The sequence below is a fragment of the Rhipicephalus sanguineus genome, chromosome 3 (assembly GCF_013339695.2).
Source record: "Rhipicephalus sanguineus isolate Rsan-2018 chromosome 3, BIME_Rsan_1.4, whole genome shotgun sequence".
Taxonomy (NCBI): domain Eukaryota; kingdom Metazoa; phylum Arthropoda; class Arachnida; order Ixodida; family Ixodidae; genus Rhipicephalus; species Rhipicephalus sanguineus.
Genome location: NC_051178.1, coordinates 106561625 through 106576823, shown reverse-complemented (window position 1 = coordinate 106576823; position 15199 = coordinate 106561625). Strand labels below are relative to the sequence as shown.

Sequence of the window (15199 nt, the reverse complement as noted above, 5' to 3'; positions counted from 1 at the left end):
TATCTCGACAATCTTCCCACCGCTGGACGCCTGTTTCCGCTCGCGGCGTTTCGCTGCGTCGTACTACATAGCTTCGGCAACAGCAGTAAGTAGCGCGATGCTTCCACGGTGGCGTGGCGGCGGCCGGGTCAAACTGTCAAGGAAGCTTAAGTTTTCCTTCTCTCGTACAAGCAGCGCACACGGACACGCACATGCACGCGTTTTCGCGTATACCCGTGCGGAAAGACCGGCGACAAACCGCTCCGGCTCGCCTCGAGCAATTCGCTGCACCGTTTCAATAGAACCGGGGTGCGACAAAACAGAAAGAAGACGCGAGGACTACGCGCGGCGACCGGGACAGTGCTCGCGAGTAAACGTTTCACGCAAAAAAAAAACGCAATAGGGAGAGGAGGAAAGCGGCGCTGGCGCGCGACAGTTTGCAGGACTGGATCGCTCGATCTTCGGTTCTGTATAGTGTGCGGTATACGCCAGAGCATCGGGAGCAATCGACTGACAGAGGAGGAAGGAGGCAGGCCGACCCTTCGCCACGGGCGCGATTCGGTGGCAAGTATCGGAAAAACGAAACGATGAAAATAAACGTAAACGATTCGCGGTATAGCAATGTCGCCCAGAGCGACGTATAACGTTCTGCCAGTTGTCGACCAAGGTTTCGACCGCACCTACGTACGTACGTACGTACGTACGTACGTATGTATGTATGTATGTATGTATGTATGTATGTATGTATGTATGTATGTATGTATGTATGTATGTATGTATGTATGTATGTATGTATGTACGTACGTACGTACGTACGTATGTACGTGCGTATGTATGTATGTATGTATGTATGTACATGTGTGATGCTGCGCGCACTTTGGGAATTGGGTGAGAAGGAGAGAGGGAAAAAATAAACCTGAGAGAAGGAACGCAGCAGTCCACACAGGCGTACAGTGCAGAGTTGTGTCAGCACAGTAATCGTATAGCGTGCGAAACCGCATCGGAGCCAAGGCAAGAATCGACTCGCGTTCGCTGGTTAGTCGTCACTGCAGCGAAAAAGAAAGAAAGAAAAAGCACAAGCAGGGCGACAACCCGAGACGCGCGGCAAGCAACGTTACAGGCAAGTGCGAGACCACTGCGATAAATAGCTACAGCGCGCGCGCTATTAACGTTCGCGACCCGCGACGCTTCTCCTCTATGCCCCGCGGGTGCCCTACATTTATGAGCTTGTTGGCGCGGGGCGAAATGTCGCGCCCAAGGGAACAATAGCGAGCAAAGAAAAAGATGCGCTCACTACAGAAGGAGGGGGGAGGGGCAGGGGGGAGCAAGCAGTCATAAAGAAGAGAAAGGCGGCGGTATAACTGTCTCACACACCGGTGGACACCTCAGCCATCGGAGTACGTACTGGCAGAAAAGAGTGAGGAAGGGAATGTGACTAGCGTTACGACGACCACGGAACGACACCCCCACGCTATATAGGAGCAACGGCAGGTGTAAAGAGCGGAAGACCTGAACGCGGGTAAAGCAAGTGCCCATCATTTGGACGGCGTTCAAAGAGGTCGCAGCCAACGAAGCTTCACGGAGCCATAAGGTTACACCCGCACTTTGCTGCATATATACCCGTATGGCGCGTTTCGTTTCCAGTATGAGCTGCACACAGAAAAACGCCGCATCTTTTTCAAAGACGTGCGGGCGACTAGTAAGGTTATTTTTAAAAGATGACCATCGTTCTTTATTCGGCCTTTACAGCCGAGGCGAGTCCACCGCGAGGACGTCGGGAGGACAGGCAAGCATATGTGTATGTATATACACCGCGAGTGCTGTGGCCTTCGTCTAAAAGCGACTGCGGCGCAAATGTTTCGTCGAGTTTATCTTGAAGCGAGCTGGCGCTCGGAATGTGGGTTTCGTCCGCGTGCCGATGGCGGCCGTCGGTGCCTGTCTGACCGGGCGCGCGTATGCATGCACACAGCGCGTGCCGACGGGTGTTCAACAACAACATCGAGCTATGCGGAGAAGAAAACTGTATATTGCGCCGCGGAGGTTTTGCGGAATATAGAATAGTGGGCAGAAATCGGGCCGCACTTGAGGAAATAGATGCAGGGGACACGGAAATATAGAGTAGCCGTCTAGATATGCTTATTACCTATTTTCTTTCAGTTGATTATCTTTTACTTTCTTTTTTTTTTGTCTACGTTATCGTCTCGCCGACGATACAGTATACACCATGCTCAGTTTTCTGCCAATCTAAATTGTTCAACGGCGGGCGAGAACGTGCGTATGTCGGTCAACTAAACGACAAGACTTCACTGTCACCAATAGGGAGCTTTACAAACAGCGTCCGCAAGCAGGCCTAAAACACGCCCCTCTCCCCTGTACCAATAACAACCACTCTTGCATGCATCTCGCGTTCCTTTGCACGTTTAGAGTGACTGTACACGAACGTATGTACAGGGGCTCAACGCACGCCTGTGGCCGACAGCCTCCATTATAAGATCGAGTCCATTCTTTCTAAATACTCCCTTATGATGAGCTTTCAGCTAACATTTGAGCAACAAGAATGTTTCCTCCAATTCGCTGCCTGCTCGTAAAACTTTCTACATGTGCCTGAAAGTTCAAGGGCATCGATGACCACGCAGACGCGTCATTTTTTCAAGAGTAAACTTCACGAAATGCAAGCTGGACGATGCATCAGATGGGGGGAAACGTTAAACGTTCGGTGCTTACCTACTTATTTCATTTCACAATACTGCAAGGCCAACGTGGCCCAAGTAGGAGTGAATTTAAAATGCAACGAGAAAGGAGCACAGCGCAAAATATAATTTCCAACAATAACCGCACGACAAAATGACACATCAGTTTCGCTAAGACGATGTTCAACACAACTAATGCAGACCAAGGGCTTGGTCAACGTTATCAGCCCCGCAAACAAATTCAGGTAGACAACTTCCAGTGCGAAACTGCGGGCGGAAGAAAACTGTTCAATTAAAGAGAAACAATTTCACTTGCTTTTCTTCCCCTGTAATGGCATATAAAGGATAAAGAGGCAGAAAATAAAAGCCAGGAGCGAGCGTGACCGAGCAGCCACCGGTGAATTACCGCAGTCAGCCCCCCAAACAAGGCCGCCGAGAACACGCACCCACATGCACTTTCACCAGCCACCGCGCAGACGGCCGCATACCCCCATTTAAACACAAAGGAGCAGCAAACATAACAGCCCGTAGAGCACCGCAGCGGGGCCGTTAAGCTTCACCCCGCGGAATTCATTTTGACGCAATTGTCGCCGCTGGCCACTGAGTGACCAACAGATGAGGCCGGAAGAAGCGCGCTTCCTTGTATTCAGCGCCAACGTTCTTTTGTGCGCGACCACGGACGTTGGCGCCGTACAGTATAAGCAAAAAAAAGAAAAAAGCACGCATGCACAGTAACGCGGCAAAACCTCGTGCTGTGCTGGTCTCAAAGCCGCCACGCTCCGGCGTTCGCGGATATGATTATGAAGGGGGTTTTTGGGCAGGCGCGCTATAACAGCAGCCGCACAACAATCGGACAGGAACTGCAAGACCGACCACGCTTTTGCGTCGCCGCCAATGCGTACACTCCGCGTCTGTTTCGCGGAACGCACGACAAACATCCTTCGCACAGTGTCAATTGAATTGACGCAGAAGCGCCTGTGTACGCATGATTTTTTTTTTTTTAATGGAGGTGATGGCTTAAGATAAGGGGTGAGCAAAAAGGATTCTCAGCGATAACCGCAATGTTAGAATATTTTAGCAAGAAGCACAGTAAAGAAGCACGCTCACAGAAAGACGCTGAAATAAAAAGCGAATTCAGGATTGGCAGAGTTCACAAAACAGAAAAAAAATGTCATTTTTGGAAAAACGAGACTATAATCGTAAGGTCCGCGTAAACGTATACCCTACCTCCTTGTCTGTCGTGCTGTGCTTCATAGCACAGTTGCAGAGGGTATGCTGCTTCCGCAACTACGCTGTGAAGGCAACTAAATCACAAAGACATGTTACCGTGGGAATCAATCGACCTACTCACGCATGGCGCAAACGCGGATGAAAGGCTTCGCTGATAATATAAGGGAAATAAAACTCCATGGAATAGGCATGTATACAGAACGGGGAATCACGTACAGACTTGAAAAATGAAGAATATTCCCCAACGAATCCGCACGACAAACCGCGTCCTTCGCACGTTCAATTTCTTTTCTTCCGCATTTCTCGCCGAAATATTCAGGTTGCTCAACTTATTTCACCGGGCTGTAGCCTTCCTCCTGTCATTGATCTTGAAAAAATGCGCAGACTCGACGAACAAGTGAAAGTGTATCGTTGTCACAGAATGTCATTAGCGATCGACTTAGGCGAACGTAACAAAATTCCCACGCCTGCATGCTATCTCTCGGTCGAATGCAGATAGCGATGTCATAATAAAAAAGCGTTCGTAATGAAACAGATGAAATGTCGCGTATGGAGTTTTTTGCGAACCAAGATCCAACCGAGTGCCCCATGACCTATACTGTGCCAGACGGCCTTCTCAAAAGCAAATAAAGTACGCATAGAGAGAGAGAAAGAATGCGAGGCGAAGAAAAAATTAGCATGAGACAATTGTTTACAAAGCCAATGCCCGAGTTGGAACGGCATTCCACAGCGAAGCCGAAGCGATCGGCCAGCTGTACATTCCTGCTACGGGAACGCTTTTATACGGCGAGTTTCTTTTGCAGCCTTGGTTTCTATAGTGCCTCCCTCCGGCAGTGCGAAACAAAGAGAGAAAAAACAGTATATCTAGAGTCGACGCTTTTGTGAGGACAAAATATTTGTCTCGATACCTGTATGTGTATATATTAGAGTGAGCACGCATGCTAAAGTAAACTATGCGCTCTGTTCTAGAAATATACAACGTCTTCAGTTGCGGTAGAACCCGTGATTATCGCATAAGTTACCGTAAATGTAACTGCGCTAAGCCCTTTCACGAGAAATTCGCCATTTCCCAAGAAGGACACTGACTTCGCTCGTTCACTGACAGAGCTTCGCTAAATATCATTGCTTTGTTTTCCATACAACGCTAGTGCCGCGCGAACAGAACGAGGATACGGGAACAGCGTGCGAAGGCAACAACACAGATCGGGGCAGATAATTTAACCTGAGGAGAACTACACCCGGTTGGTTACCCTACACTTGCAAAAGAGAAAGGGAAATAAAATAATAAAGCGGAAGTCAGTTTGACCACAATATCAGAAGCATGCACGCTGACAGTCACAACTATACGCAGGCAAGTTTACCTTGAAAGTTCGTGCATTCAAGAGTGCACAAACAGAGGTGCGTTTTCTTCCGAGGGGCGCATATATGTATACGTATAGTGTAAACGGCTGAGTCTATACAGCCTATATAGCTCTCACAGTACAACGTCTATCGTAAAAGGATGGCCGTAGATGTCTAGGGTCACGTGTATAATAATACCTTGGATTTTAAGGGACGAAACATCGACATGTTTATGAAGCATGCCGTAGTGGAGGGCTTCGGAAATGTCGTCCACCTGGGGTTCTTTAACGTGCACCTAAGTACGGGCCTCTGACATTTCTCCTCCATCGAAATGCGATCGCCATGGCCATGATCGAACCCGCGACATTCGGGTCAGCAGCAGAGCACCGTAACCACTGTAACACCGTGGCGGACACTGCCATTGAAGAAGGCCCGCCGTTAAACCTGAATGAGCCTAGTATTCCTACCATAAGTTCGTATTCCTACCATAAGATGACACACGAACAAGGTGTTCCTTCGTTAAGAAAGGCATGTAGAAACGGGACAAAAAAAAAAAGCAACACGCATTAGAATCGCGTTCAGCACTTCAATATTAGCGAGAGAGAGAGAGGGGGGGGGGGGGCAAGGAAAACATCCGCGTAGGCCAGACGAAGTCCGCGACATTCAGAACTGGACTTAGATCTGTATGCTAACGACACCGTGGTTGGCACTTCGCGACGGCCCAAAACACTGCAGCATTCTCCTATATATATACACTCTGACCTGACTATATAACTTTGTTGCGGGTCATTGGAGAGAAAACGTGCGACCGTGCACACAACCGAGTCGTTTTGATTCGGTTCCCCAGCGGCGGCGGCGATATTTTTAGTATATAAGTGTTATAGCCAGACGCTCGAGGGCAACCACGAAGTTTCGCGCTTCCTTCAAGAAGAACGCGTCTGCGCGTGCCGATTATTCGGTGGTGAAACACGGACCAAAGCGTAGTCATAGCCACGGGCACAGAAGCTCGAACGGCCACGCACGGATTGCATGCACCGAGGATGCAGACGCGCGCACCTTTTTCCCAAACCATGTCGAGGAAGTCAGAATGCGTTTATTATGAACTGTTTCACGACCGCTTCGCACACAAATACAGAAGAGGGGTGCCAGACCCGCAAGCAAAATCAAAAAGGAGCGGCCGACCTCTCATGTCCCGCACTTTCCTGTATAGAGAAGAAGAAAACATTGTATCTGCCCATTGGTTAATCTTTTCTGGACTGACGTACAGAGAACTTCGCGTTCATGTATCCGTACGTGTTCACATATGAATGATTGCATTGTGTCGCTAAACGGGTTTCACAGAAAAGCTGTACGTTGCTAGGAGGTGGGGCAATGCGGCGGTCGGTGAGTGCGGGAAAAGTATAATGAAGCAATGCTATAGCACACGCTAACTCGAAGGGTCTCCGCGCTTGCGCTAATTTCTCTTCAGGTTTCTTCAGCGTATAGGCATGACACCCGACGCAGCATGAATCGCTACCGGTAAGATGCTTGAGGTGTTCTTAATATCCTTTACGCTAGCGTCACCAAAAGCCAACTTTGAAGCACGCATCTCATAAATGTGATGACAGAGAAATCAAAAGCTACAACAGAAGACATTTCCATAGATCCCAGCCCGTTAAAAACACCGGAGCCGCACATTTGAGCTTCAGTGGTTATCCATCTGTGTGGAACGCTTGGGCGGTGATATGTCTTTGTTCGCATTTGTTTGTTTGTTTGTTTGTTTGTTTGTTTGTTTGTTTGTTTGTTTGTTGTTTGTTTGTTTGTTTGTTTGTTGACAAGGCGTGGTCGGCATATAATCTGACTCCAAAATCCGCCTCTGCTCGGACTATTCGGTGTAATTCATGGATTCCATTTTTGCCCGATATATTCCTATCACGTGATTCCACGCTCAAACTGGTCGATACTGACGCTATAGCGTAGACGGGACGCCGAACTCTTACCGACGAACTGCTCGAAAGAGTACAGGATCGAAATAGAATCGCGACATTATCATTCTGAAACGCACCGACCTGTATAATTCGCGCATTCCGACCCTCCCAATAAGGCGGGTGTAGCGCCCATTTCAACCCCGTCCCTCTTAGCCTTATATATGCATTTCTACTGTGACGTGTGCTTCAGATTATGCAGCACCCAGCTTAATGAGTCGATTGGCCGGGGAAAACGTCGGCAGAATATGAAATGTTCGATGCGTAATGCAGCTTCACATTGCCTTCCTCTATCTGTAGCAAAAACCATGCTCACGTCACCGAGAATTTTTGCGCAGTTCGCCATCTGAGTTGAGTCACGAAGCAGTAAACCGAGACAATTTCGCATTGCACGGCTGCACTATAGAAGCTTCTTTTATGCATGTTGTAGACTTTAGACTTATGCTCCCGATCACACAAGCAGTTCACTTATATACTTAATAAAAGAGCTTTAGAACACAGTATAGCTGTTATGAGGAGCCCGACTAAATGCGGTATTTTGTGCGTCGTCGACGGCGTCAGCAAAAAAAAACGGCAGCGAATTAAGCAAGCAGCAGAAAAAATAAGAAAAGTAGCAGTTTTGCTGTATAGGCTCGAGAAACGCATGAGTTAGCATTAATCCTCAATTATACTATAATATCTATTTCACAGTAGCCAGTAGTTCTGTAACCTATGCAAGTAAACACGGCAGCCAATCAAAGGGCCCCCTAAACATAATCTGAAAATACAAAGAGCGAGCGCGTTATTTTCTCTTCTGGCGTTTCCCGTCTTTTCGGCACAATTCGTGATGTCAGCAGTCCAGTAACGTGACGTCATGAATAAATAATTAAAAGCTCTTGACTGATATATATATATATATATATATATATATATATATATATATATATATATATATATATATATATATATATATCTGTGCATTATCCTGCTTTAGCACTGCAGTCGTACGTGCTTTCTGCCTTGTCCCGGTCCGACTATCGTGCGCGATCAACTGATTACACTTCGTTTTGTGCGTTTTCGACCGCGCAACTGGAGGTAACAGCAGTGCAGCGGAAAAGCGCGAAAATCTTGATAGGCCCAACGCGTTATAGCGCTGACACTATACACGTGTTTCCTGAAGAAATAAGTGGCGAGGAGGAGACAGCGCCTATTGAAAGGGAAGCGAGTGCGAGGAGGAAAACACCTCTCTCTCTCTCTCGTCTTCGAACCCGGAGTGGTTTAGAGGCCCGTTATTAAAAGCGCGTCTGCTTTGGGCGATAGTCTGGAGTGGACGAACGATATACCTGTTCACTTGCGATAACGATGGCGATTAGCTTCTCGAGGGCCGAGCTAGCCCCGTCTCCTCGGATTCCGCTTTTTGCGCAACGATGTCGTTCGACGAATGATGGAAGTACGTACATATGAGCGGCGAAACGAGAGAGAGACAAAGAGCACGAAGCAGCCGTGCCAACGATGTGCCCTAAACCGGTTAGTAACGGAAGGTGGATTATACCCGCATGGCATATGCGTTGCGGAGGTGGACGCAATATGCGTGCTCGTAGCTGTATGGAAGTCCGGCGTGCCGTTGAGGGAGCGACAATCGCATAAGATCCATTAGCAATGCCTGATGTCCCGTCCGCGAGGAGGCAGCTGAAACGAGCTTTTTCGCGATGGGAAAGAGAAGTTAGCAAAGAGAAAAAAATAAATAAATACGTAAAATGACCTTCAAGCTATATACTGCTCAGAGGCTATGTCCAGCACGCGGACGCGTGGCGTCCAGCGATCATTCGAAAAGGAGGGAAGCATGCCACTCGATTGGCCAGCACGATCCAAGCCGACGCACCTGATTGTCGTTAAATGAAACACTGAAGTACATTCAGAGAGCGTAACTAAAGGTTCTCTGCGCGCAAGTATATACCGGAACAGGGATTAAGGTGCAGGTCGGTAAGACATTTATGGTACTCGGTCAACGAAACCACCGTTGAAGTGGACAATTAATTCAAACACTAAATAATAACACTAGGTGACCAAAAGCTTGTTCAAGATTTAATTCAGTTCATTTCGTGGTGGGAAATAGATAGAAAATTAAGGTGGAAAATGAACTCAGTTTTGCCCCAAAATCACAGTGCGGGTACGGCGCGTCCCAACGTCCTTTTTTTTTATATTGTATTCTACCTCCTCGATTCCGCTACGCGTTGGAGACCTTATAACTCACATCGGGCACAGTGCCGATCCCTTATTGAAACACACACACACACACACACACACACACACACACACACACACACACACACACACACACACCGTTAAAATAAGGAAGCTTGACCCCTATGACAGCCGCAAATTGCAGAGAACGTCTGTGTGCGTGCGTATTTGAAAGAGGAAGAGAGAGAGATGGCGGCGGGGAAGAGAAGCTCCAACCTCTCTCCATCTGCCGGCGCGTCAATCGGTCAAAATTTAGGTTAATCAAACCGCCCCCTTCCTACCTCGCGTCACCGATCGACTTTTCCTACACACACCTGAGAACCGCCACCCGAACCCTGCACACGGTCGACATTCTTTTTTTCCTCGCTTTTCCGTCGTTTAGTTTTGTTTTCTTCGTCTCTACTACTGCCGCTCCAATCCAGCCTAGTCTTTCCGCTTAAAGCGCGGCTCACTTCCCTCTCCTGAACACGCCTGACAGCGATCGCCGCGGCAAAAGCGAACCGAAGGCTGCTTCGACCGTGCACCCTCGGCGGAGTAGCGAGGCCGACCTCCCGTAATCCCGCAAGGCCTCATTAGACTCATTTCGTCGGGCCAGGGGAGAGATATCGAACGCACCGCCGACTAGCGGGAGCACGACGCCCGAGTGGCGTGCAGGAATGCGAAACTGACGGCGCCGCGCGAGAGAGACTCGTGCGAGAACCTCACCCTCCGTCCGTTCGGTGTTGCGAGGCCACGAGCGTTACTCCCATCCGCGATATAAATACATACACACATACCTACACACACCATCAGGAGGCCGGCTGTGGGAATTACGTGCTCGAAATCACCTGCCACGGTTCCGCCATATCTTTTTGAACCCTGAGGTCAGCGGCCAAGGCTGCCTGATATAAACACAGATAGCTTTTTTATATATGTACTTCTATATATACACTTTTTATATATGTAATTTTATGTACTTTCGTCTTTTGTTACAGCGCCATGGCAGTCACGTAATGTATTGTCAAAACAATGTTTTAAAGATACGCCGATTCGCAGGATATAGATTTATTCGCTCTCTTATATGGGTCAGACGTGATCGGAACTGGTAATCTGAATTTTCAGGACTACGAGAAGCAGAAGCTGTTTTTTAGCTGTGAACAAAATACAGGCTAAAAAACTCTAATTACGTAGGCGTCATTAGGCGCGGACACATACACGTGTGCGAGGGGTAATTAAGTGTCTCGTCATAGGCGCGTGCTCATTGGTGTGTGTGCTCGTAATAAAGTTTTGAAATAGGGTACCAAGTGCTTCGCGTACGCAATCGTCATAAGTCATACGCTAACCACTCCTTTCGATTAGCGTACCGGCGCCTATTTTTCGAAAATAGCGAGCGTATATTCCAAGCCGCCCTCAAAGCTCATTCGCACTGATCTTAGATACGAGCGCTGTTGTCTCGCGTTTTAGTTTATGGAGGACAAACCCTATTCTAAAACATCAGTGGCGCGCTTAATTACTCAAGCCCAACGAACCGAGGGCTTGCGTACCCAATGCCGAAACTCTCTAACACGATTGGTCAGTTAATACAACGAGAAATCATCACTGTAAATGAGCATGAGGGCCTTTCAAACCACAAATACGCGCACTATATTATCCTCTTTCCAAATGGCTCCCGAAAACTTGCCGAAAATTTCTGATGGACTACTTATAGCATCTGGCTTCGGAATTCCACCAGCCGAAAAACTTAAGCAGTTCGTTAACTCAGCGAAACTCACTAATTTCAGTGAGTTTTTCCAGCCTCCTCAACAAAACCGCGAGCGTTGGTCATTTACTTAGAGACGTCGAGATTGCAGGTCCGTTGGTCTGCTTCAATTCTTCAAGGAATTTCGGTAAAGTTCAGTGCCTTGGCTTTATCTTATCTCGAGGAAGGATATGCCTGCACGTCATCTTGTCACTATTTCTAAGGGCCTACCAAACTTATCGGACAGCATTACTAGGCAATTGCACTAACATGCGTAATCAAATGCCGTAGTCAATCGTTTGTTCACTGAGCCAAGAGAATAAAGCTCTGCTCGACACCTTCTGTGCAATGAGAAGACTGGAACATGCACGCGCGATTTTAGGTTTCATATATATTCTTATCTTTATATGAATATACGAAGACTTCTCTTTGCCCCGAGTGACGATGTTATAATTCCGCTATTACATCTTCTTCGATGGAAGATTCCAAATTTTGCCTGTTTTAAAACATTTATAGTTTGGACACGACTCAGCTTACAGCACATCAGAAGCTGATGTTATAATTATAAGCACAAGCAACTGGACGTGTCTTAATCGGTCGTATTCATAACAAGAAACCTAATTTGGGCCACAATGCTCGACACCACAAAAGGACTGGCTAAGAAGTATTAGTACAACAGCTGAGAAGCATCCGACACGAACCCAAGATACGTACGTTCAATTTCAAAATATCACTACCCTCGCGCACACAAATTAAAATCACGCTTCTCCGCGGTATCCGCGCATTCTTCATCCGACAATCCAGCTTATTTAATCTCAGCCGTGGGCACAAGCGAGACGCCAGCGAACAATGGTAATACGTCTGCAGTATACCACCACTTCTTATACGCAGTTGGGCGAACGCTCGAGTCAGGGCCAGTAAAGAAGGCATGATAACGACAGCCGCGAGAGACAATATCCCCGCTGTCATTGTCCAGACAATCGCAGTCCGGCTATCATTTACAATGCCATTCGCGCGCTCCCCTCCCCCCTCCCACCCCCAACACAATTGACAATAAGGAAACAGGTACACAGCACGTCCGCTTCGCAACGTAATTCAATGTGACACGGCGATATCATCTGAAGTTGGTACGCGATCATTACGGGCACACGGACGAGGCCGTTGACTGAATGAACAAACGCAGCTGTGAAATGAAACCACCAAGCTCGCGTTGGCGGCATCTGTGATAGATTGCTTGTGTGAGTGCCGTTAATAGAGTAAAGTTTTGAAGTGGTGTGGAGGAATCGATGCTATTCTGCAGTGTGTAACAGTCACATGATACATAACAATAACATATGTTACATGTAACAGTCACGTGAGCTGGAAGAAAACGTCGCTAGAAACCACAAGCAGCTCAATTCGGGCCTGTGAGCGCACAGAGTTCCTAATAAAGTCAAACAGGCAACAGCTCGAACAGAAACAGGTCAGAACACAGCAGCAGGCGTACTTGAAAAAGGCTGATAGGCAGAGACGACGCGACAAGCGACTCGTAGCTAGAGGTCAGTCCGAATCACTTCAGACAAGCAAAACGACTACACCGGTCATTTCAAAACGACGATGTGCTGGCACCCCTTCTCTCGAATCAAATTTTAAATGTCGTAGCTGACGCTATATTTCACGATGCGTACCGCGGCTAAGCGCTACGCTAGAACTTGCAAAGGAGGAAAAAAGCAGCCACGCAACCTGCGACACTCGAAACTTCGACACACATACGTGATAGGGAAACTGATCGAGCGCCGCGGGATATCCGGTCAGTGACACTTCGCACGGCAGTCCCGGGCGCACAAGCCGCGTGCGTGGGAATACGAGCGTTGCATTTAACGACGCGGAATTCGCGATGCACGCACAGAGAGAAGCTCTGAGAGGAAGTCGCGGCTTCCGCGCGAACGTGGCGTTGTTTACGCTCCGGGCTCCAGGAATGCCACACCGCCGCTAGTCGGAACCGCGCGTTCAACGCAGCTGCGAAAAAAGACGCGTCGTCGGTCTTTTTTACCGTCGGCGCGGCAACCGGGCTGCCAAGTCAAGGACGCGCCGGACTTGGCGCGCCCGCAACCTCCATGCCAACCCCCCTCGAAACCGGTGCCGGCTGATCATAAACGGCTACGCTGTGTTCTCTCGAGATTCCACCCTTGACGCACCACGCGCGCCGGCATTTCGACGGCTCACGAAAAGGAATTCCCGACAGCGCGCGCCGCCGTACCTTCGGCGCGCGCGTGACGTAAATCATCGGCGCAACCGACGAAGTTCTCACAACGAAAGATTTACCACCGCCCTCCCACCATGCCGCCAAGACTCGCGTGTTTCCGTGTTCCGTGCAGCGTGATATACTGCGCCAGCGCAACGAAAAATAAATCGAAACACAGCCGCGCGGAGAACGAAAGCGAGGGTGTCATGCACAGTCCTGCATCCGAACCCATTCATTCGGGGACGCCGAAAACGCGCCGTCACGTCGCTCGTCGATTCAAGCCTAGCATCGAACGAGAAGCTTAGAGCGTCGGGCGCGACCGAGCCGTGCGATTCAAACGAGATCTAAGCCTAACCTCGGCAACGACGGGACGCGCCGAGAGACGGAACATCTGAGAGGCGCGGGCGGGCGGCGGCAAAGCGCGGGGGGGCAATCCGAGACTGGACATGCACGGTCGTACTCACCAGTTCGGTCGACTCCCTGACGGCTTGCGAGACGGTTTCGCGGGCTTGAGCCGCGGTGCCCGGCTTGCTGAGACCTCGCGTGAATTTCCGTTCTGCCATTTAGCACATAGCGACACAGAATCCCGAGAAACACCAGAGAACGCGCGACACATCCACCGGGAACGTCGTGCACTCCGTCACAACTTCGCCATGACTGCTTTCGCGAACTGCGAGAAAAAAAGTTGCGTGAAAGATGTGGCGCCATCTATCGCGTCTCAGAAGAAACGCGCGGAACGCGCGAGCGTTCAAAAATGTGACTAATGGGCTAAGAATCTTGCGCTGAACTGTGCGGCTTCAGAGTGCGGTGTAACAGATGGCGTGCGCCCGCTTCGGTTACGCATATGGGTAGCTTTGGCTCCGAAATTTTCAGCCATCTCTGATTAATTTGTTCATTCCTTTCTTTTCTTTATTCTGCGAAAAGACGTTCCAAAAGCCAGGGGAAGTCATACCGGTAATTCTTTTTCGTTACATTTAATATTGAACTGGCTTTATGGCGGCTTCGTCGACAAGTATGGTGTATCAGGTTTTTGCCATTTATCCACTGATGATGACACATGCATAGGTGGTAAAACATCTGTGTTTTCTGTTGGCTTTAGTTGAGCAAAGACGTATAAGAAGATTTTCCAGCAATATACTCCATTTTAAGTGAGAACTTTCACATGTATGTCCTCTGTACTATCCTCTTCAGCGAAAAAGCGGGATGATTTTATGACAATCCACAAAAGCAGCAGAATTTGATAAGCATGGCAGTAGCTAAAGTTACGTTTATCATCAAAAAGGTCCAGAAAATTTAACATTTATCAGAATTTCAAGTTCCTCATTAAAAACAATTTGTCTTACCCTTTTGTATTCCAACAAAAAACGTCCAGAGAAATGCAAACAAAAGGACATAATTAAAGCATCAGAAACAAAACAATTAGTTCTTGAGATGCGTGTGGCCTTTTTTAAAGCGCATGTTCTACTTAACCGCAACCTATCAATACAAAACTCCTACGCAATGAATATAGAGGAAACACTCCAGGATTACTAGAACCCTGCCATAAACGCCGAAAACAGATGATGGTTCGAACCGCGCGTTGTCTAAACTACTATGTGGCCTAGTGAAAAAAAAAAAGGGGGATCCCTTATTGAGAGCCTCTATATACATTAGTGATATATTTCTTGCCCCTATTGCAGTGAATAATATGGCTTACACTAATTATTTAGGTATGGTAATGTCACGGGAGACAGAACGCGAATAATATAATAAAGAAGATTAATTTTCTTGTGTATTACGAGCAGTTGCCCTCGTACGTTCCACGGAGGCGCCTTAATATTCTAAGCGAAAG

At 48.2% G+C, this 15199-nt stretch overlaps 1 protein-coding gene across 2 annotated transcripts in view; it reads right to left on the bottom strand.

Annotated features, from left to right (window-relative positions):
* LOC119386909 (dedicator of cytokinesis protein 9) overlaps positions 1–14027 on the bottom strand; it is a 198035-nt gene extending 184008 nt beyond the window's left edge. Inside the window, exon 1 of one of the 2 annotated variants that reach the window (XM_037654186.2) lies at positions 13833–14027. In XM_037654186.2, the coding sequence (XP_037510114.1) occupies positions 13833–13931 (99 nt within the window). In that variant the 5' untranslated portion in view covers positions 13932–14027. The remainder of the gene's footprint in view (positions 1–13832) is intronic. The other variant, XM_037654190.2, reaches the window with a different exon arrangement.
* Between the last annotated feature and the right edge of the window lie 1172 nt (positions 14028–15199).